We start from the raw sequence: 25,018 nt of genomic DNA, 5'->3' as shown, positions 1-25,018 counted from the left end.
GGGCCACCACCTCTAAAAGAGCTATAAGAAGGCACGGTGGCCCGGCAGAAGAACCGAAGAGGGGGACAAGACCCCCGAAGTCGGGAGAAGAGGCCGGCGGCGGGGAGGAAGAAAGCCGAACTCCTCCGCTAGCAAAAGAGCTACAAGAAGATAGCGGAGGAGTCCGGCGAGAAGACCCCCGAAGACGGAAGACCCCCGGAGCTGTGCAATAAAATATTTTAACCCTGTGTTGTGTTTTTTTTTGTACTTTTTTTCACAGGTGAATGGGTAGGGGTACATTGTACCCCATACTCATTCACATAGGGTGGGGGGCCGGTATCCGGGGGCCCCCTTATTAAAGAAGGCTCCCGGATTCCGATAAGCCCCCCGCCCGCAGACCCCGACAACCAACGGCCAGGGTTGTCGGGAAGAGGCCCTTGTCCTCATCAACATGGGGACAAGGTGCTTTGGGGTGGGGGAGCCGCGCGGCCCCCCTTCCCCAAGGCACCCCCCATGTTGAGGGCACGCGGCCTGGTACGGCTCAGGAGGGGGGGGGGGGGGCGCTCGCTCGCCCCCCTTTCCTGGTCGGCCGGGTAGCGTGCTCGGACAAGGGTCTGTTGTTGACTTTGGGGGGACCCCCACGCCGATTTTTTTCGGCGTTGGGGTTCCCCTTTAAGTCCATTCCAGGCGGCGGGGCCTGCGACGTCTCCTTCGCGGGCCCCGCCTACCTGGAGACGCGCTCGAAATGAGCGGACTTTCCTCCGCGTGTGTGGGCGAGTCCGTTCAAAAGTTCAAAAGTTGCGCGGACTTAGTACGACGAACTTAGTCTGCCATATTAGTCCGCTCAAAAAGTGCCGTGTGTGGGCAAGTTCGTTCATTCAAAAGTTTGAGCGGACTGTCTGACGAACTTAGTTTGGGCAGACAGTCCGCCCGTGTGTACGCCGCCTAAGAGATTTTAGTTGACTAAAATGTAAGACATTTTAGTTGAATAAAATGTACTGGAGAGTCTACTAAAATACGAATAAAACTAAAACAATTCAGATGACTAAAATACAACTAAATTTAAAATGACATTGTAGTCAAAGGACTAAAACGACATCCAAGATTCGATGTAAAAATGAACATTGCACTCATATGGTCAAGAGCACCAAGAGCTGTTCTTAAATGGAAGGAGCTCTGAAAGTCAATTACTAACTGGTGTGACCAAACTGCTCACAATAGTATTTAGAACAAGGGAACAGAATGGATCAATCCAGGCCAGTGTGAACTAGATAGACCCCCACAGTATGAAAGAGAACAAATTATATTTTAGTTGTATTTATAGGAAACAATGTATTAAAAAGTCAGTGCAAAAAAAGCCAATGGTAAGATTTCCCAGCTCTGACTTCAATGCTGAATTTAAGTTTTCCTTATAAAAAGAAAAGTCCAACAAGGCAGTTGAATACATCCATCCATCTGATCCAATATCCATCTGATGAAATATCAGTTTTGGGTGGACTGACACTTTAATGGACCTTAGTTCTAAATATTTTTTTTTAAATGGATATTTCGGATGTTTTTTGAACTGACATACTTCAGCACATTGCTATATTAAAAAGGTGCTAAAATATACAGTGTCTCGCAAAAGTGAGTACACACCTCACATTTTCGGAAATATTTTATTATATCTTTTCATGTGACAACACTGAAGAAATTACACTTTGCTACAATGTAAAGTAGTGAGTGTACAGCTTGTATAACAGTGTAAATTTGCTGTCCCCTCAAAATAACTCAACACACAGCCATTAATGTCTAAACTGCGGGCAACAAAACTGAGTACACCCCTAAGTGAAAATGTCCAAATTGGGCCCAAAGTCTCAATATTTTGTGTGGCCAACATTATTTTCCAGCATTGCCTTAACTTAAAATAGAAAAAAAGGGTTAGGGAACACATTCATCAGGGGCACCTTGGCAATGCGGCGTCCATGTATTTGCAAATGTATGCAACTAAAAATCTCTGTTTTTAATCTATTTTGAACAGTTTTTGTTTTTGTTTTTTGTGCGGGCTAGCTTAAACGTGAGCTGGGACCCCTTTTTTACTTTTTTAACTGACTTATTTCAAGATGTATTTATTATATAAAATACAAATGTTTAGATTACCACACGTAAAGCAGTAAGATTATACAAAACTAGATAAGGAAAGACAGCCAAAGAGTTAACAAAAAAGTGGCAGCTGATAAAGCTAAAGTTTCAAATAGATTTGTGTCCAAAATGGGATTTACTCATGTCAGATAACCAGAGAAACTGAATAAATAATAGACTGACTATCAAATTAAAAAGGAAACCCACTCAATTAGAATGAGTGGCTTTTAACATATCTACGGAGGTTAAATAGTAAGGTAGACACTAACAGGCGTGTCCCTCTATACGGGAGGTGGATCCTGATCAAAGCCACAGGCAGCTGAGGTATAAAGTGCAAGAGAGATTTTTAGAAGCTCTTCTGACATCTGTCCTCTTATTTAGAAAAAAAACATGCTAAATGAAACCAAATATACCAAAGACTTCTCAAGAGAAAATCCAATCAAAGGATCTTAGAGTGTTCAGACAGGGATAAAATAGCTTGTAAGCTAATCATCTGGGAAAATTAATGTAAATCCACTGACTATTTAAAATATTGAACAAGTTCTAGGGAGGGTGGAACATTCATCAAAATCTGTTTCCACCACTTGGGCTATAAGATTAAAAAGGCGCACCAATCACAAATGCAGATGTGAAGTCTGTTGATGGGAATATGTGGGAGGGCGAGATAACGTCAAACTTTCAGATATAGTAGGAGTTCTTGGGAATATCAGATATCATTTTAGCAAACCTATTGCAAAGCCTTGGCTATTCAAAGTGTGCAAGTAATAAGAAAAAAATTCATTCACAGAAAAATCCATGTCAAAACAATCATTCGATCTTGGGATACAAGAAATGGGTCTGATGTACAAACCTTAAAGTGACTGTGAACCATTTTTTTTTTCTTTTAAATACCAAACATGCTATACTTGCATGCTCTGTGCAATGGTTTTGCACAGAGTAGCCCCAATATTCCTTTTCTGAGGTTCCCTGCCGGAATTCCTGGCTCCTCCCCCCTTCTGAGTACCTTCATAGCAAGCCACTTGCTACAGGGTCACTCATGCAAGCTCGATCCAGAGCCACGCTGTGTGTTACCATAGGCCAGTGATGGCGAACCTTGGCACTCCAGATGTTTTGGAACTACATTTCCCATGATGCTCATGCACTCTGCAGTGTAGTGGAGCATCATGGGAAATGTAGTTCCAAAACATCTGGGGTGCCAAGGTTCGCCATCACTGCCATAGGCACACACAGCGTGGTGCGGCCTGCTTCCCGCTCTCTCCTCACAGGCTGTGATTGACAGCAGTAGGAAACAATGGTTGCAACTGCTGCCTCCATGTCCAGTGAGGAGGGAGACAAAGCAGCCTGCTCTCAGGCACAGCGCCTGTTCAAGATCGAGCTCAGGTAAGTATTTAGGGGGGGATGGGGGGATCCTATGCACATAAGGTTTTTTACCTTAATGCATTCTCTGCATTAAAAACCTTCTAACTTTATCATTTTAACTTTTCCTGGAATAACAAAGTGGAAGTCCATGCAAAAACTAAAATCCCTGCATCTATAGACATAGACATACCTTTTTTGAGTCTGATCCAATCTCCAGAGGTGGAAGCTCTCCAGAGGACATGGCCAACAACGGCTGTGAAATGAATGGGAAGTGACGTCACCCATAGACTTACTATGGGGCTTCCGTTTTCGCCCATGTCCTCTTCACCCGCCTACACAGAGAAGCTGCTGACAGCTTAGCATGGGATCGGGTAGGAGTGGCTTCCAAAATGGTATGTATACAAATTTTTTCTTTACAGGAATAGATAGGTTAGTGTTAGATCGGTTGTGTCTATAGATGCAGGGATTTTAGTTATTCATGGATGTCCACTTTAAGTATAACTAAAAGGCAAAGCATAGAGTTGTGAGTGGTTGGAACCACTGTCACTGGGACTGAATGTGAGGGTAAATCCAAAATGTTAAGTTGCCACAAGAACAGGAATAGAGGGTAAAAAGACACTTTTTCCTATGACATCTATCTAAGCCCTTGTACACACAGTTAGACATTCCGACGGAAAAGTCCGATCGGACCGTGTTGTCGGATAATCTGACTGTGTGTGGTCTCTATCGGAATATCCGACGGACCAAATTTTCCAGCTTGGCTATAAAATTTTCCGACAACATGATCCGATCATGTGTAGAGAATTCCGATCGGACAAAGTGCCACGCATGCTCAGATCAAATTCCTATACCAACGTTATTGGCTACTAGCCTGATGGTAGTCCCGTCGTAATGAAATTACGTCATCACGTTCTGAACGATCGGATTTTCCGACAACTTTGTCCGACCGTGTGTATGCAACAATTTCGGACAAAATCCGTCGGACAAAATCCGACGGATTTGGTTGTCGGAATGTCCGACCGCGTGTACAAGGGCTTAGAGTGTATATCCCCCACAATGGAAAGATATCTTTTCTTACCCTGTTGATTCCACAGGACATTGAGGGGAATCCCCTAACGAGACACAGATAAGGGAAAAAACAACCTGTCAACAACTCCCCTCTCTTGAGCCTCCCTATTGGTCACTGGGGACTACTATCACAATAAAAAGCTAACATTCTATAGGACAGTTACAATTTTTACAATGCGTTATTTTTTTATAGGTTAACCGATTCCCGACCGCCTCACGCAGATATACTGCGGCAGAAGGGCACATACAGGCAGAATCACGTACCTGTACATTGCCCTTTTACCCTGCCCCCTAGTGGTTAACCCCTTCACTGCCAGTGTTATTTACAGGAATCAGTGCCTCTGTATAGCACTGATTGCTGTATAAATGACAATGGTCCCAAAAATGTGTAAAAAATGTCTGATGTGTCCTCCATAATCTTACAGTCACGATAAAAATTGCAGATCGCCGCCATTACTAGAAAAAAAAAATATTAATAAAAATGCCATAAAACTATCCCCTATTTTGTAAACGTTATAACTTTTGCGCAAACCAATCAATAAACACTTATTGCGATTATTTTTTTTACCAAAACTATGTAGAAGAATACGTAACGGTCTAAACTAAGGGAAAATACATTTTTTTTTATATTTTTGGGGATATTATACCAAAATGTAAAAAATAATGCGTTTTTCTCAAAATTGTTGCTCTTTTTTGTTTATAGCGCAAAAAATAAAAACTGCAGAGGTGATCAAATATCACCAAAAGAAAGCTCTATTTGTGGGGAAAAAAAAGGACATAAATTTTGTTTGGGAGCCACGTCGCACAACCACGCAATTGTCAGTTAAAGCGACGCAGTGCTGAATTGCAAAAAGTGCTCTGGTCAGGAATGTGGTAAAATCTTCCGGGGCTGAAGCGGTTGAGAGGCGGGTAGCAGGTGGATACCCGCGATCGTCTCACGGAGAGGAAGAACAGGAAAATGCTAACGTAAACAAGCATTTACCCGTTCTGCCTAGAGACACTGTCACTGATCACAGCTCTCTGTAATCGGGAGCGTTGATCAGTGTTGTGTCACACGCAGCCCCTCCCCCCACAGTTATAATCACTCCCTAGGTCACACTTAACCCCTACAGCACCACCTAGTGGTTAACCCCTTCACTGCCAGTCACATTTACACGGTAATCAATGCATTTTTAATTGCACTGATCGCTGTATAAATGTGAATCACAATAAGCATTTATTGATTGGTTTTCGCAAAAGTTATAGCGTGCTATTGTGATTGGGGAGTTTGCTTTGCATATTAACAAATTAATTAAATTGCGTTTTTGGTTTGTGGTGCTCAGATGCAGTGAAGATCCGCTTTAAAGAAAAGTTTAGAAGTACAATATGTGAGCACTGTCATATGCCCCAAAAGTAGCCAACCAATTTTTGGTGAATCCTTCCACCATTTATAGTAGAATTTCAGGCTACCACCTAACTAGTCATAAAAATACTCCATTACCCCTTCCAACATCTATGCTGATTAACCTGTGTAAAAAAAAGATGTATAAACTGTTCAGCCTGCTCTGGTCAAGTCACACGAACCGCTGTGTCAGCCAGCTGCAGGGGAGAGGGGAGCACGCTCAACAATGGTTGGAATTCCTGGAAGCAGTGTCACCTATAGGCTTCATACGGCCCATCCGCTTTTGGAGTTCCCTCCTCTCCCCTACAGCTGCAGCAAACAGAGAGGCCTGGATATAGGGAAGTATACACATATTTCTTACATAGCTTAGTCAGCATAGACTGTTGGGGGGGGGGGGGTGAAGGAGCAATTGTAGGAGTAGAATTAGCCTGGAACTCTAATTTAGAAAAGTGGGAAGACCCTGCTAATCTGTATGTAAAGCAACACATGCACATTAAAGATTACTGGGTCCCACAGCAAGGTCATTTGGTGATACTTTAACATTTCTCTGAAACGGCATCTGTCATCGAATGGTAAACATATCACTGTAAAGAGGGAAGGTGGGGAAATTAAACATGGTTCTTTGTTTTTTATTTCAGCCTTTAGTGTACTTCATAAATGTCAAACTTAAAGTGACGGTAAATTATATACTTATTCTTCAATAATAATCCACACACATCCACTACTTAATGGCCCTCTAATCTATTTTTTTACTGTGGTTTTTTACCATCTTGTAACATCCCCCGTGAGCTCCTGAATCTCTCCATTTTCCTCCCACTTCCATTTGTTTGGAAGAAGCTGTGCACAATATTTGCGATAGTATGCATTGCTCTGTGCTCACTACACATCTTATCCATAGTCACGCAGATATCAAGCAATTGTGCTGCAAGTTTGAAAACTACTTGCTAAGCTATTGCTAGACTTGCCAGGCTTCACATGTTTGTTGTACATGTAGCATCCTATACTTAGGTCGGTGCTAGTGTTAGGATTTGTGTGAGTGCAGGTAAAATTAGGCAGGCCTAGCTAGGCCTGTTTGTTTTGATCTGTGTGGGCTGGGAGTGGCTCAGAGTAGGCTGGTGACTCACAGACAGCATTACTTTTCTGTTACCTCCCTCTGGCTTCTCGAGGATTCTAAAAGAGAGGAGGGGAAAAGAGGTGGCTATACCTGGGTTGTTCTAGGGAGCCCTGACCAATCCCCAACTTGGATTGGCAGGCCTCCTTAAATACCTAGAGAGTCCCAGCTGGGGAGGAGTTGTTGGGTGGAAGAACTGAGGATGTGGTGCTAGGCTGTTGGGGCCTTTGAGGGCCTGGGACATGGGTGCAGGAAGGATCTTTTCAAGATTGCATGAAGGATCTGAACAGGAGGCACAGAGAGGAGTCAGAGATGACAGCAGGAGCTAGTACTGCCGGATACGTCTTCAGAAGGGAACCACCGGTGTATGTGTGACCTGGAGGGTTGGTGAGTGGTAGGCACAGTGGGGAGGACTGAGGAGGCATGCCCGAGAAGACTGGGAGTGTGCAGTCTGGGATGGGTGCAGAACCAGCAATAAGGACTGTGATGTCATGGGCAGTGGAGTCAGGCAGCTGCAACCAGGAGGGCTGGCAGGTCCTGAAGAGGGCTTACTGGGAGCAGTAGTCCACCATAGGACAGCTAGCACTAAAGACTTTCTATTCTATTTTTGTTAAAAGGGACCCGCAGTCTCTTCCTACAAATGGACATTTCTAGGGCCTGACTGAGTCAGTGTTGGGCCTAACCATGTACTCGCTGTGCCTGGAGTTAAATGTGGTGCAGGAGAGAGAGATAGAGAGTACCAGTCTGCAAGCAAGAGATGTACTGGAGGAGACTGGAGCTGTAAAGTGTACCTAGTAAAGTATACCTAGTACCCAGTCACCTTGGAGACTGTTCATTGTCTCCAAAGTGATTGGGAAGTGAATGCTGGGTTGGGCAAGGTGACGGGTGGACAACTTCAGCAGCCCCTATGGGGATACTGTTACACACAATTGCAGCAAGGCCACATTACATGACTCCAGATTAACTTTCTTTGCAAACATTCTGCAAGTTCAGGTTCAGTTATGATGTGCAATAGTCATCCCTTCACAGGGGTCACTGTGACTTGCAGAGCTCTTGCTGTAGACTCACCCCTGCAACTTCGCTCTTGCTACAGACTTGCCACGCAAATTTCCTACAAATTGGAAGAGTGTCAACTAGAACTTGAGCTTCAAGTGCTCTGCAATTGTATAACTTGAATGTGAAAATGTGCAGCAAGTTAACAGACTTCCCGTTCAAAACTACCATAAATTTGTGGCAAGTTATCCTTGCCATCTTGGTACTAGTCCATCTTGGAAATGATTAAAAGGGGTGGCTACATCTCTACAGTGGGACCATGAAGAAAGAGCATTGCCACCCGCTAACAGCAGCAAAAAATTTAAAAAAATCTGGTGGAGGCTGAGAGTCTTGCTCATCCTCAATATCAGCACCCATGTTTTCAAAAACTACAATGTTACTTGAAAATGCAATTTCACATTTTTGATACATTGAAATTGTAAAGCAGGGAAGTTCACAAACTTAGTAAAAACACATAATTGTGTAACATGTCCCAGTAGTTTTGCACAGGCTCCTAATGCATTGTACTCAGATGGGTGATATTCAAACTTTGCTGGAAGCCATGTTGTCTGTGTACAACCTCTTAAAGTTAACATGGATCAATTTTTTTCTTAACTTTCCTCAATATAATGCTGAATAAAAATTATACAATATGAACAAACCTTTAGCTCCACTGATGACGAGACCCAGTTCAGCACATACTGATACACAGACAACTTCATGGTCATGGCCAGTCAGGACGGCCCTGGGAGCTGGGTAATCACCTGAAATATTGGAGGTGAAAAACATTTAAGACCATAAAAGAGTCAGAATACATACAAAAGTATATTTTTTTATGTAATAGAATATTAGTTATAAAACCACACTTTGCTCTAAAGAACAAATATATGTAATTTTGGTTATGGAAAACACACAGTTTTGTCAATCTTAAAGTGATTCTAAAGGAAAGAATTGAAAACAAAAAAAGGAAACAATAACAATACCCTGCCAGTGGTTCTGGCTCTTTCCCCCAGCCAAGTGCCCCCAATAGCAAGCCTCTTGCTATGGGGGCACTACAACAGGCTCGCTCCCGAGCCATGCTCTGTATGTCCATTCACACACACAGCGTGGCTCAGACCGCCCCTCGCTCTCTCCTCATTGGTTCACTGGCAGTGATTGACAGTAGCAGGAGCCAATTGCTCCCGCTGCTGTGTGAGCCAATGAGAGACCCGGGAAAGCCGCTGCTCTCATGCACATCACTGGATCGAGATGGGGCTTGGGTAAGTATTGGGGGGACTGATGGGGGAGCTGCACCTAAAAGGTTTTTTACCGTAGTCTCTTTTTTTTCTCTTAAAAATAACAAACATGTTATATTTATCTGCTCTGTGTGGTGGTTTTGCACAGAGCAGCCTGGATCCTCCTTCATCTTCACCTCTCCTGGCCGCTTGGTATGGGTGCCCTGGAGCCGAGCCCTGTGTGTCCTGCCCCCACTCTCTCATCATTGGCTCACTGACATTCTCTCAGCCAATGAGGAAGAGAGTCCTGGGCAGCCGAGTCTCAAGTGCAACATCGCTGTATAGAGATGGGCTCAGGTAAGTATTGGGGGGGCTGCTGTATACAAAAGGCTTTTATCTTAATGCATAGAGATAAAAAACCTTTTGTCTTTACAATAAATGGATTGTAAAGTTACAATTACAATGGAATAGGAGTTGTAGAGTCTCATGTTTTTTCACTCTAGTGCATTCTATGCATTAAGGTGAAAAAACTTCTGTGCTTCAGTTGGCCCCAGACCCGCCCCCCCCTCCCTTTTTCTTACCAGAACCAGATCGCTCCAGCGACGAGCACGAGCCCATCAGCTCAAGCCGCTGTCTAGGGTCCTCATTGGATAGACTGATAGCATTGACTTCCACTGCTGTCAATCAAATCCAGTGACACGGGAGCCGGGGACGGGCAGAGTCCTGCTGGCTGTGTCAATGGACACAGCAGCGATTCGGGTGCCCCCATGGAAAACGGCTCTCCATGGGGGCACCCGATGAAGAGGAGGGGCCAGGAGCACCGCCAGGGCACCCCAGAAAAGAAGAATTGGGGCCGCTCTGTGAAAAACCCTTGCATAGAGCAGATAAGTATAACATGTTTGCTATTAAAAAAAAAAAATTAACCTTTACAATCACTTTTATGCATAGAATGCATTAAGGTAAACAACCGTGAACCATTAGAAGCACTTTAAATCGCAAACAGTAAAATGATAAATATATGGCAAGAAAACCACACAATCTGCTTGGTATACAGAACCAAAAAGCAGATATTCTAGTAGTAATGCAAACATTGCTTTAGGAAAATAAATCTTTAGCACTCAAGTTGTACCGATTTGTGACACTAAACGTGTGAAATGCATTATTTACCCTGTTTCAGTCTGTGCTTGTTCTATAACCCCCCCCCCCAACATACTCCCATATGTCTGTGTGAAATTACATGCATGTTCCATTGCTTGCATTTACAGTACAGAATTAATATCCCAAGATCAAAAAGGCCGCTGTAAACACAATCCTGGAGATAAGACAATGGCTGAAGCATAAAGGACAAAAAACGTTTCATCCTTCCAAGGGACAGATGCCAAGCACTGCAACAATCATTCAAAATTCAGCAACGCATACTGTCACATCCTAAATGATAGATGTAGCACAAGGCTAAAGGCTAAGAAACAAAAAAGGGCTTCAGGTGAAGAGAATCTGCAGGGAATTGAAACCTCATTGCTGCTAGCTTAACCAATTCAGCAATAGTGTGGCTTTCTAAATATCCAGAGGGTCAGATGGGGACACTACAATAGTATATTATAATGCACTACACAATAGCGAAGATAATTCTAAAATAGGTGTACAAAAGTTTATAATATGCTTATATGAGGTTTATAATAATATGACAATAATACATCATACGTAGAAAACAATCTGTGATGATGTTAAGAGAATGACTGAGATGAATATGTATACAGTATAACAGTATAACAGTATAAAGGTATTTGTCATTAAAGTGTCTTTCATAAGAAATGTTTTTCAGAAGCAAGTCTGCAGGTTACGCATGCATTTGCAAATGTGTGCAAACTAAACCCCTGTTTTTAACACAAACTGTTAGACACAATCATTTGGACACAATAATTTGGTTGGTTGCATGCTGGTTTGGCATGCGGTGCCCTTCCATTTGCTCCTTGCTGTGAAGGCCTGTTATAGGTGGGTTCACTGGCCATTTGTACTGAGGTGGGATAATACAGATAGTTCTTTATGAAGCACCATCTGACAAATAAGGACCACAAAGCATAACATTTGCTAGGATATATATTTGCAATATGCAGGAAGATACAGCATCTCCTAAGGCAGACAGTCCCTTTAGACAAGGCAGTAATTCACACTTAGATGCTGAAGCCCACACCTTTGGCGAGTATCCTGTTGGAAGGAAAGTAATGAGAAATGTCAGGTGAAGTCCCAGGATCAATGAAATTTCAGACACTGGGGACGGAACATGAATAGCATTGATCCTTTTAAAGAACACCAGTCAGAGGCTGAACATAATGTATTGCACAGAAAGGCTTTGGAGGATAAGCAGGCGAGTCTGATATACCTACCTGACAAAAAATTCAATCAGCCTTGTAGCACGCGATGCCTGCTCCTTCCTTTAGTCAGCTCTCAAGGCAGAGGCTGCTTCCAATTAAAGTGTGCAAATTAATTTTTATCACTTTCAAATTAGTTTCTGGATTTGTGAAAAGCTTGTTTTTCAGAGAAGGCTTTTTGTTCGCTCCTTCTGCTGTGCCAGGGCATCATCTGCCAGTGACACGTTGGGTGAATTATTAGCTCTGTGTATGACTCGTATGCTCTTTAATAGAAGAAGTCTGTCTGCTGCATAACTGGACTGAAAATATAATTCCCTGATGCTATTTCTAAGACAATAGACAAGCAATAGTAATGTTTACCATGTAAAACAATGGGCAATAAAAAGAAATCATTAAAAATTAAAACTAGTCTTGCACTGCCTGATTTACTGCAGCAATAGGAAAATAATGACACCCCAATTTTATCTGGCGAAAGAATCGGGGTAAGTTTCCATGGAGTAACCAGGGAGGGTACAGGAAGGGAGAAGTGTGTGACTCCCTGTACAAAAGCTTTAACTAGTCTGTCTTGATGGCATCAAATGCCAGATGGTGATCTAGCCAAGGACAGGATGTGTCCCACGGCAACCAGTTTTCATGACCTCATTAAGTTCTTTATCGGCAAGTAATACTGGTAAGTATTTATTAATGAGGTCTTTGATCTGATTGAATTCCTGTGAATAAGTGGTCACAAAAGTTGTAATTCCATCACCTTTATTTTTATTCCTATTTTTCCCTCGTCGGGCATTTACCCAAAAATCACTCCCATCTCTCGTATAGATCATGTCAATGGTTCTCTTTATATCCTGAGATTTGTAACATCGTGCTCTATGCCTAGAAGAGAGAATGTCACACTCCTGGGAAAAGCTCTTAATATTAGAGCAGTTATGTCTGATTTTGGTAAATTCACCCATTGGGACTGATCATATTATGTGTGCCGGGCGAGAGCCGGTAGCTAATAAATGTAGCGCTGGTATTTTCAATACAGACGTTATTATTATTTTTGTAAATTTAAGTTTGTCTGAAGCTGCAGTTTGGTTCAGACTAATTATGTCAAAGTTCTGGTTTCTGTACCAGTTCAACTGGGTTGTGCTAGTTTCCACTTGGCCATGGGTGTCACTGTCACCACCGGTAAGTGTTGGAAATGCAACACGCTGAATGCATTGGGTACCCCTTTTACACAGAAACAGCCCAGTAGGAGTGGTTCACCTGCTGTGCATTCTGGGTAAGGGTACTTAAGGTACAGGCACCATATTTTTGGGGTGCGTTATCCCAACCTATGGCCCTCCTGGCCTAATGTGTGTGCTGCCTTTTTTCTATGTCTCAGGGCCAGCTGGCCCGAGGCTTTGCAACTGAAGGGTAGGCCCAGAAGTCTTGAGGCCTACTGATCCAGGGGTGGTCCTGTGCTGTCTTGCCTGCGGGGAAAAGCCAAGTAACTGGAGGATCCAGGGGAGGACTTTCCAGGAGAAGACCGAGCAACAAGGCTGGTATCTCTGGAAGGGCCTGAGGACTCAGTTGGAGGATGCATCCCGGGTCATCTACCACACAGTTTCGCCGGACCAGCTGAAAGAAACTGGTACTGTGTGGCAATTCTCTACTCTCACCATAAGTTGCTGGTTGTGTATTCCTGTGACAGAGGACTGCACAATGATAGGTTTAAGTTGACAAGTCTGTGGCAGAGACTTTGACCGAGCAACTAATCGGCTGCTAGGTCAGTGAGAGAGGCCTATCTGGTGAGTGCTACCCTGTTTCCCCTAAAATAAGACCTAGCCTGATTGTCGGTGTTGGCTGCAATATAAGCCCTACCACCAAAATAAGCCCTACCCTGTTTCCTCAAAAATAAGCCCTACCCTGAAAAGAAGACCTACAAGGACTTTAACTTGGGCTTATTTGGGGGGTAGGGCTTTTATTGCAGCTATCACCGACAATCACACTAGGTCTTATTTTAGGGGAAACAGGGTATATCCAGTTCTGGAGCTGTTAGCTACTGGATAAAGAAACACCTCTAACCCGCAATTTCAAGGTACCTGAATCCCCTTAACTCTTCATCTTTCTACTGCAATTGTCGTTTCTTTAATAAAGCTTTGGAAAATGGACTAAGTGTCAGAGCCAATATTCTTTAACCAACTCTTTAACGGGACCCCTGTGACACACACGGTGAAAAGGTGAGGTAACGGTAAGCCCAATCAAATACCAGCAGCTCTTTCGGGGATCAGTGCTACATAAATATCGACCATACCATTGTGCTCAATACCTTGGGGTGAGCATACTTAGTGTAGCACTGATTTCCTTAAGCTTAAATTAAATTTTAGCCATCTCCATCCTGATCCAATTTCTTTAGAAGGAGAGTTTGGATCATCCTCATCTACCGCCTCCACAAAGTGTCTACAGGCAGGGTAAAGTCAGAAAATTATCAAAGAGGGGGGACTAAAGGGGCTTGTTTGCATCCCCTATCATATACATCCTCTTAGCCCCTGTACACAGGGTCGGAGAATCCGTCGGAATGTGTCCTATCGGACCGTGTTGCCGGATAATTCGACTGTGTGTGGTATGCATCGGACTGATTCCGTCAGAATATCCGTCGGACCCAATTTTCCAACATGTTGGAAATATTTCCCGACCAACTGGTTTGATCGGACATACTCTGATCATGTGTAGCGAATTTTGATCGGACCAAGTGCCACGCATGCTCAGATCAAATTCCTAAATTAAAGCTATTGGCTACTAGCCTGAACGTAGCCCCATCGTAACGAAATAACGTCATCACTTTCTGAATGATCGGATTTTTCGACAACTTAGTCCGACCGTGTGTATGCAACAGTTTCGGACAAAATCCGACGGACAAAATCCGACGGATTTGGTTGTCGAAATCTCCGACCGTGTGTACAGGGGCTAAGAGGACCAAAGTTCTATCCATGAAATTGATAGATGTGCAGCACAAAGTCAGTGGTGCTCCAATGCTCATGTCATAACAAAGAACATCCTTATAAAAAAAAGGGAGCAGAGAGATGAGCTCAGCAGTCTGCTTTTTCTCCTTTTACAGTCTAGTTATAGGCAGAGGGTGGGGAGGAGACCTAAGTGTCACTTAACTGCAGTGGAAAAAAATCAGGTCTTCTGCCCTACCTTTGCTAGGTAGTTTAGCTCCCATACGTGTATTTGGTGATTTGCCTGAAGTTTAGCTATCAAGTGGGGTCACATCAAGTGAGCTACAATTCTTTAAAAAGTTGATATAACCATAGAGTAAAAATATCTGACAGGTGAAAAAGCACACAGTGTACTAAATTTTGAATATAAGATGATAAAAGTAAATGTGCTGCTGGATTATATTTGGGTTCAGACAGAATGATCTTAACATTAAATACTGCGTGTCCATATGGCCAAACCTTTTACAGACCTTGATCTGATCTTTCAGTAGGTCCACAGAAGTGAACTTATGAACAATATTTGCAGGTGTAGTCATGTCATGAATGCTGTCATTGCATGACTGTATCTTCCACCTAATGTTCAGCTGTCTATGTCATCTGTACTCAAAGCACATTTGATAACAGGAAAAATATATATTTAAAGCTGCTTTTCTCTTTGTGAACTGCATAACATATGTGTTGAGAGCGGAAGGTAACATCAGGATATTATGCAACCAAATAACTGCTAAAGGGCAAATTTACTGACTATAACACTTTGAGGCAGTACAGAAGATTCTTAAAGCAGGACTCTGTGATTAGTGAGGATTTCCAGTAGTAAATTATTATCTCAAACATTGTGGAAATCCAGGAGACCTCACGGCTTCCACTTTCCACACATTCCCCTGGGGAGGCGGAGAGCATCACGTATGTGGACTTAAATGTCAATGTTTATTGATCCCGGCATCACTTATTGAGACAACCTAAAGTTCAATATTCTGTTAGAAAACAATTTATCTTCATAAAGTGTTCACACAATCACTATGTGTCCATCTGAGCAAAACCTGATTGCTGCAGAGAAAGAAAGATTATTTCTATAGCTATGAATGACAAAACCATTACAAAGCAGCTATGACTATACTTTCAATTTCCTTGTAGTAAGCAGCATACCTTCAAACAAAGCCATAAATACACTTAAAATTGTTGTAAAGGCAGAAGGTTTTTATCTTAATGCATTATACGCATTAAGGTAAAAAGCCTTCTGTGTGCAGCAGCCCCCCTAATACTTACCTGAGCTCCATCTCTATCCAGCGATGTTGCAGGAGTGTCTCAGCTGCCTGGGACTTCCCTCCTCATTGGTTGAGACAGCAGTGGAGCACCATTGGCTTCCACTGTTGTCAATGAGGTAAGAAAGGGGGGCGGGACTGGGCCATGGCTCCATGTCTGAATGAACACACAGAGCAGTGGCCTGGCTCGGTTGCCCCCATAGCAAGCTGCTTGCTGTGTGGAACCTCAACAGGAGGGAGGGGAGCACTGAAGTGGGATCCAAGAATAGGAGGATCTGGGCTGCTCTGTAAAAAAACACTGCACAGAGTAGGTAAGTATAACATGTTTGTTATTTTGAACAAAAAAAAAAGAGACTTTATAATCACTAACCACTAGCCGACCAGCTGCCGTCATTATACTGTGGCAGGCAGGCTCTTCTGCACAAATTGTCGTAGCTGTACGTCGGCTCACGCAAGCACAATAGCAGGGGGCGCCCGCTGCATGAGCGTGCCCATGGGTCGGGCAGACTGGATAGCGATTGCCGTTCTGACAGGAGACATGTCAGAGTTCTACAGTTGTAGATCACATGACAGTGATCTCTTTTGTGTCCCTGGCAGCCCATGCCCCAATAGTGAGAACACACATGAGGGAACACATATAACCCCTTGATCACACCTAGTGTTAACCCCTCCCCTGCCAGTGACATTTACACAATAAGCAGTGGCTATTTATAGCACTGATCGCTGTATAAATGTCATTGGTCCCAAAAAACTGTTAAAAGTGTCCGATCTGTCCGGCGCAATGTCGCAGTCCCACAAAAATTCACAGATCGCCACCATCACTAATGAAAAAAAAAATACCATAAATCTATTACTATTTTGTAGATACTATAACTTTTGCGCCAACCAATCAATATACACCTATTGCATATTTTTTTTACTAAAAATATGTATAAGAACACATAAAACTGATGAATAAATGTTTTTCTTTATATTTTTTTGAAAATGTATTATAGCAAAAAAAAAAAAATGTTCAAAATTGTCGCTCTTTGTTTATAGCACAAAAAATAAAAACCGCAGAGGTGATCAAAGACCACCAAAAGAAAGCTCTAATTGTGGGGGGGGGGGGGGAACTATGTCAATTTTGTTTGGGTACAACATTGCATGACCACACAATTGTCAGTTAAAGCGACGCAGTGTCGTAATTGTAAAAAATGGCCTGAAGTGGTTAATAAGAGCAATGTCCTGCCAAAGACAACAGGTTTGGTTTGGCCACTATACAATTTAAACATTTGATTCCCAACTGTGAATTGCCTTAGTCTTGGTGATCAATTCATTTCATATTGAGGGAACATTTATTAGCACTTCTATTACATTTGGATCACTTATATATATTGTCAAATTGCCTTTTAGGTCTCTTATTTTCTATGAATTGATTTCACTGTATGGAGAAATGTGTTATACAAGTATTATTTGTATTTAAATCCTGCAGAGTATTTGATTTTAAAGTGGTAGTAAACCCTAAATTTCGATTTTTCCTAAAGGTAAGCTTACCTGTAATGGAGACATTTGCCTGATTGCCAGCCAATAGCGTCACCAGCTCATGCGCTCTGAAGGAACAGCATACCTGTGCCTTTCCATCAGACCTCTATGCCGAGGCCGTGACTCCAATGAGCATGGGACGAGTTACGTCATCGCAGCTCGGCCATTCAAGTGGAGGGCTTTGATTTATGGTGATTCTTTTACACAGTGGTAGTATGCAATGCATACTAGCACATTATGCCTTTACCTTGCAGGGAGAAAGTTTTCTTTTTACTACCTCTTTAACATAGCATGTTTGTTTTTTCTCCCATGTGATATACAGTATATATGTAATATCACACGGGAAAAAACATGTATGTAATATTATACTTGCTTGTATACACTTTGTACTCACTGAACCCAGGTTAAAACTATTGGGATTATCCTACACACTGCTTGGTGTAATGTTCTCTTTATACTCAAAATAGAGTGTATCCTCTCATATACCAATCATCCTAGAGGAAACTTATTGAATACTCATAAATGGGTTAAGGTTTTCATAATTTATCAAGTATTCTCTATATTGCTGTTTGATAGGCGCTACTCAGTTGGGTGACCTATTTTGGTGTGTCTTGATTATTTTTAATTCTTTATTTTAAAGGGTTAGCATCACAATTAAACTTGAATTGACTTCCTTTCAAGGAGTTTATTTTTTTTTTTTTTTAATAAATGTTTTTACAGCGGCAGTAAGAAAACAAACTGTTACATGTGAATAGAGATTCACAATAAACATACCTCAAAGTATTCATAAAAAGTGAGAAAGGCAAATTTATAAACGTGTAAAGTTGTAAACAGATGGTTGGACAGAAAGTGAAGGTAATCGCAGTTATAAAAATAAATAAAAAATAAAAGTCAAGAGCAGGTTGATGCATATTAAAAAGCTCCAAATTCCGCAGCAATAGGAAACAGGTGGTAGATCTCTCAGACCCCAGAAAGATATGATGGATTACAATGCAGTGCAGGGAAGGAAAAGGTTACTCTTATTTTGATAAATATCCATGGCAGGGCAGAACTCCCCTTGAAAGAGAAAGTGCTGCATGCAAATGTCATGAGAAGGAACAAGCTAGGAGGAGAAGGAAAAAGTACATTGAGCAGAGAGATGACCTCCTCATTCCCCTGCTTCTAATTCAGTGTCCAATTAGCAGTCTGGAGATTGAGAAATGACACTAATGTATTATTACTTGTAAAAAACAAAAAAAATGGTGTCACTTGTCTGGCTGTGCTTTGTAGCAGGCCTGTGTAACTCTGCGGACAGAATGAATGCAGAAGCAAACCCTTTCACAAGTAAAGTAGCTCCCATTGTGTTTTGAATCTGTGAATTTAGCAGTTTGCCTAGATTTCATCTTTATGTGTTAGCATGCAGGTTAATTGTTAAGGTGAGGGATTTTAAGGGTTACAGTAAGGATTAAAGTGGTTGTTACCCTAAAAAAACAAAAAAAAATGGCCTCCTGTTGCCTTAAAGCATGAATGACAGCACAGTGCTTGTGCTGTGTAATTTGGCCCCTTCTATAATCTAAAATACTTGGCTGATCCTGTCTGGAGCTGCTCCCCCCCTGTAAGCTGACCAGGTTTATCATGGCTGCTGAGCCCCTGATACCATAGTCAGTTTACGTGTCGCAACGCGCCCCCCTCTCTCTTTCAAAAAAAGAGTTTTCCCGTGCAAGCTCGGGCCTCCGATCCGATGGGATCGGCTTGTGTGTGAAGGAGGGATGGTGTGGAGGATACCTGGAAGCCACCGCCCTGTAGGGGCTCATTAATGCTCAGCCTCATGAAGAGGGGGAGAGTTCAGCCCAGGTGGGGGTGTCTGGAGGAAGAAAAACCAAACTTACCCCCAAATTTAACAGAGGTCTGCCTGTTAGCCGGAGGAAAAAAGCCTGCTGCTTCTGTGACACAGCGTGATCTCTGAGGAAAGCATGAGAAGGTATGTGCTCTATACAGCCCCCAGTGGTGACACTTAGGCATGACAACATTTAATTTTTTAAAGGAGACATTTCATAAGAAAATTTAAAAATTCATTAGAAAAACTCCACTTACCTTTCCCGTCGCAAGGTTTTCTGTGGTAAAACCAACAGACCCAATCTTTACCCTTCATGGTGGATTCCATTAACAAACCTTCAGGAACCGGGGACCCTCAGGGAACCCACAATCCTGGACCTGTAATAGCACCCAGCCAGTAAAACTTTATGGCTTAAAATACCAAAGTACTGGATTCCGGGGTCCAGCTCTCTAAAAAGAGAAGCATTACAGGCAAAACCTTGTTTCTTCCAACACGAGGCCCAGCTACCATTCAATTTGGCCTAAAAGTCACTTTGAATGGATCCGGCTGCATAGCTAGCCCCAGCAAGGATTGCTCCAGTGGAGCACAGCACAGTACAGCACATCTTCACTCGTGACCAGCACCTTAGACACTGGCGAAAAAACTGAGGTACTCCCGGTATGGGAGGGGTTATACAGGGAGGCAACTTCCTGTTTAGGGTAGACTATAACCCACATAGTAATTATTATGGCTCTGTGTCCCATGATGTACGATTAAAGAAAGCTGTATACTCACCCAATCCTCCCATCCAGCGGAAATCCCGTGATCTAGTGGTGGCCTGTTCCTGACGGTTTCACATCTAGAGAAGGTCTATGGGCATGAGGAAAAGTCCACTGCTCAAGATTGCTAGACAGCCTGGGGGGGGGGGGGGCGAAGCCACAGGGACTGGTCTTGTTTGGGGAAGTATATCTCCGCTCTCTAATCCCCTAGTCAAAAATGAATGGTTAATCCCTTTAAAAAAAAATTGGCAGAGTTCAGCTTTATGAGATCAGGTTGGGAGAGGATTGAGTGTCAATGTAAAGCTAGCAGGGAAAGAATTAAGAATTTAGGACATATTTTGAGCAGTGATCTATTTCATTATCCAGTTCAAAATACATATTTATATATAGCATAACAATACTGTATACAATTACTTAATACAACTGAATGTAAGGATCATTAAATGAACGCAGAACACTGATAATATGATTAATATCTTTAGTTGAGTTCATCACCGCGCTCAGCTATCTTAGGCAAGCTCATTCAGGTATGATGATTTATGTGCCCTATCAATTTATATGTGCATTTTAAACAATCCTGGATAAAAATGTTTTGAACACACAACATGCATGAAACTACCTGTCATTTACTAATTGGATGCACTGAAGCCAAAAACAGATAATTAGTTGTCTCAGTTGTTTTAGAAGGAAAAAAAAAATAGAAAAACCTTCAAAAATATCACGTCTAACACATAGCTCAGTCAATTATAATAACCTATCAGGGTTTTTCCACATAATTCATAGTCTATCTCTAATCTGAACCTCTGGATGACAGCCTCTGAAATGTAATCCTTTACTGAGTGTATCTTCAGTGTATCTTTTTTTTTTCATGCTCATCCTAATGATATTAACTAATTGGATTTAACCTAGATTGTGCATCTTGCTATCATTTATTTTCATCTAACAAGCCCAGTTTGCTTGAAGAATTGTTGTTTAATGAAGCTGGTAAGCAGGAAGCGCATTGTCTGCTGTAATTCTATACACCCACTTCTATTTCTCCATGTGTATATATGGAATACTTATGTGGGTTTACTTCAAAATTTTGGCCAGATTGAGTAATTTTACATTTAATCTGGTAAGAGTTGTCCCATGTATAGTATGCACACTCCTGGCCAATCATTATTAAACAAGGCATCAAAAAGTTGGCATGGAAAATACAGCAGCATTATAAATGCACCCGCTCTTGTATGCAATCAATTTGTTCTTTGCACCATTCTGAAGTTTGCAGGGGTACAAATTAAACACGCATTTATAAATCAGTTAAATTGAGGTCACCCAAGTATAGGCATAAGCTGGGTAAGCTGGTTCAACCTTAATGCTTAAATGTAAAGGAACCTATACACACAGGAAAGACTTGCCTTACAATCCAAATTTATTTTATGCCATTGTGTGTCATGTATAAATATATCGCTCATGCAGTAATACAAAAGAATCGACTGTGTATAAATACCAGACTAGCCAAATTGAAAAATGGTCCTATTTTCTCTGCCAAATATGTAAAGATAAAGTGGTACAGCACTTGTTCCTCTATGGACAGCTGTGGTCTTATAGCTGTACTAGGCAGAGGATGCTCATATCAAATGACAAACCCAATGAGGTTTAAAGAAATTATAAGCTGCCTATTTGTACGTGTATATACTATGTCTAAAGGATGATGCAGAGATTAAACAGCAAAAAGCTGTGTGCTTAAAAAAGTAGATGTTTTTTGTAAATCTTCTCTTTTTTACAAAATTTTAACAAACAGGAAAACATCCATAAAACATTCTGATACAAGTTATGGAACATAATAAAACAAAAGAAATAGATTGGGTGGTAATGCCTATTATGATGACTTAGGCCGGCCACACACGGTTTGGATCTCAGCCAGTTCAGCAGGAACTGGCCGAGATTCGAACCGTTACTGGGCCGGCTGAATGTCGATCAACTTGGGTACAACCAGCCTCTTGTGATTATTGTTAGCAGCTGCTATAGCCACTAGCAATAATCACTGGCTCCCACCGCCAGGAGAAGACAATTGCTAATTCCCCTGTCAACGTGGTCTGTGTTGATGGGGGAATTGTGCAAATTTCCTTACAGGAAAGAAATTTGCACTGTGTTTGGCCACCCTTAGTGACAGTAAACTATAATCTAGTGCCACAACTGATCTGCACATTTCTATAATCCTATAATAAACCAAGCTCTTCATGGCTTGTACAGATTAATATAATCAAAATGGATACAAAATATTCCCTAAAATATTATACATACAAGCCACCCCCATCTCCCCCTCACTTTCATTAATTACTCACCAAACCAGGACATTATGGAAATATAAAAATACAATATATATAAAAGCATGTTATTGTCCTGCTAAAATATAGAGTTGGATTTGCAGTGCCAGAAGGATACTCTTGGCCTCTCGACCAGACAAGAGTAACCTCCTATTAATGATCAAATGTATTTTTAAGCTGGCCATACACTGATCAAAATTTGACTGGTTGTGTGAATAGAGAAATCTGTTAACATTTAGTTATTCGGCCTACGCCATTATTGCTAGAAACTGATTAAAAAGAGACCTCTTTCCAGATGGGCATGTAAACTAGATTCTCTTTATCTGAAGGGACAAACACTTTCCCAAGACAAAGACATAAATGATAACTTCCAAATCACATGGTGTGTCTGGGTATACTAATAAAGTAATTAATAAAGTATTCAGAATACTACAAGCATACTGAAAGTACAGTATTGTTTACTAGATGCCATTGGTACCCACTGGGATTGAAACTTGACTGCTTTTTTTTACTATCTTAGGGGTTTCTCCATCTTTTAGGATGGTAAACCTCCTATACAACCTCCTATTAGGTCCTGACTGATCACTTCAGGCTTGCTTGTTTTACAAGTATAGCAATTTAAAACATTACAAATAGGAGTCTGCACATGCTCAGTTGCACTCTATTCTTGGCACTGTCTGCCTAAAATCTGACCCACTAGAGGCCAATCACCTGAAATCTTTAAGATTTATTGTTGTTGAAGAGGAACAAAAGCAACGGGAATGACACAGACTGTGCGGAGGGAGAAAATAAAAGCAGGAGAGGTGTCATTGCAAACTCTGCTGACAAGGAGACACAAAAGCATTAAGCATACAAGGATAGTGTTTTATTTCATCTCCTCTCTCATGGGCAGATCTGCGAGCTAAAGCACTGTAAAGCTTCTGTCAGCCTTCCTCTCTAACTTGCCAAGACATACAATCAAGGCTGGAAATGTGCATATTTTAATTGAAGAAAGCAACATATAGTTTTTTAGACCAAGGAGAAGAGAGAGATTCCAATAAGGAAGTGTACATATTCGCAAGCACATCATGGATCTACAATCATCATCCAAAAGTTTTATTGCAGAGAGATCACATCACAAAGACAAGTGCAACGTTTCTGAGTCACACAGGACCCCTTCGTCAGGTGACACAGAAATGTTGGACTTGTCTTTGTGATGTGATCTCTCTGAAATAAAAACCTTTGGATGGTGATTGTAGATTCATGGTGTGTTGGCGAATATGTACACTTTCTTGCTGTCTCCAGGATCCAGCTAGTAATCGCTACAGCACCCATTGATAAGCCTTGTTTTCCAGGAACGCATGCGATAGGAATACAGACAAGACTCCAATAAGGAAGTGACTGCTCTGGGCTTCAACAAAATGGAGGCCTACAGCAAGAAGAAATAAGAGCAATGCTGGAGGCAATATACAGCACACAATAATTCTGGTAGCACAATTAATAACGTGGAATATATGTTCTTTTATTAAAAAACATTAATTGTCATCAAACTGTTATGGGTAAAGTTCTTTTTAAAGCCAGCTTTTGTGATGATTTGTGACTTGACAATTAACGTGGACAGAAACACATCAACACTTTATTAGGCTCAAGATGTAGGTGTACAAATGTATATTTAGCTTACATGACAATACTGAACTGTTAAATTACACTCTCTCCCAATACAGATATCTGCAGACTGACAAGTGTATTTCTTTATATGATATTGTGTACTGATGTATGACGACCTATGCTTTGTAGGTATGTAAATGGCCTTCTGGTATGCTCTCTATTGTCTAAGTTCTGTTATATTCTTGCAAAACCCAACAAAGGGAGATTTAACATACACAAATTAGAAGGTAACCTAAGAGATTAGCACAATATCAAGTTTGAAAATAAGGTGGCAATTTTAGGTTTACTGAAAACGTATAATAAATTAAAACAATTATATATCATGAGAATGGCAAAATTCTTGGTGGTGGCCTAAAAAGCCAAATGTGTATGTTTTCTTCTAAATATAATCAAGTCTGCCAAATACTATAGTAGGTAGATAACATAGCATTATACTTTAAAATCTTAATTTCTCTCCACTTTAATCAGAGTACAATACCCACTTTCATCAGAGCATGTGTATGTTAACAAGGGCAATAAATGTTACTTGTAGCCAAGGCTCCAAGGAAACTCCACAGGGCCTTGTTTGGAAACTGGGCTAGGATGAATGGATGGTTGTGCACTTCCATGATAGATGGATGGACGGGCACTGCTAGGATGAATGAATACTGCTTTGATGGATAGATGGGCACAGCTAGGATAAATGAATAGTACTATGATGGATGGATAGGCACTGCTATGATGGATGAATAAAAAAAAGACTTGAAACAGTGAACATCTGCAAGAGACAGTAGACATAACTTACTGTTATTTGGATTGTCTCCAATGATATGATGTCTCCCACTCCAATACCATAAAAGTAGCGTGGCATCACGGGATCCCGACACAATATAGCAATCACCACCAATGTAGGACTCGGACCTCGCCAAACAAGTGACTACATCCCAGTGCCCAAACACAATCTGGGTGAGCTTCCCTAAGGAGAGAAAGAAATTACAAATATTAAATGTTATGCTGAAAGTGAAGAGCCAGGTGATACTGATTTCTCAAGCATAGTAATAACTCAAGTAACTTGTGAATACAGAATCAAAAGTGCTAAAGAATAAATATTGGTATTATATCACATGCAGAC

At 41.6% G+C, this 25,018-nt stretch overlaps 1 protein-coding gene across 9 annotated transcripts in view; it reads right to left on the bottom strand.

The window, feature by feature from the left end:
- Nucleotides 1-25,018, bottom strand: part of NBEA (neurobeachin) — a 901,556-nt gene that overhangs the window by 13,577 nt on the left and 862,961 nt on the right. For all 9 annotated transcript variants that reach the window (XM_077484128.1, XM_077484132.1, XM_077484134.1 and 6 more), the window contains 2 exons: nucleotides 24,692-24,862; nucleotides 8,714-8,815 (listed from right to left, as the gene is read on the bottom strand). In XM_077484128.1, coding sequence (XP_077340254.1) covers nucleotides 8,714-8,815; nucleotides 24,692-24,862 — 273 coding nt within the window. The remainder of the gene's footprint in view (nucleotides 1-8,713; nucleotides 8,816-24,691; nucleotides 24,863-25,018) is intronic.

The sequence above is a fragment of the Lithobates pipiens genome, unplaced genomic scaffold, assembly GCF_037356315.1.
Source record: "Lithobates pipiens isolate NorthernLeopardFrog02 unplaced genomic scaffold, aLitPip1_a1.2 Scaffold_16, whole genome shotgun sequence".
Lineage (NCBI taxonomy): Eukaryota > Metazoa > Chordata > Amphibia > Anura > Ranidae > Lithobates > Lithobates pipiens.
This window is presented reverse-complemented; position numbering and strand designations above follow the sequence as displayed.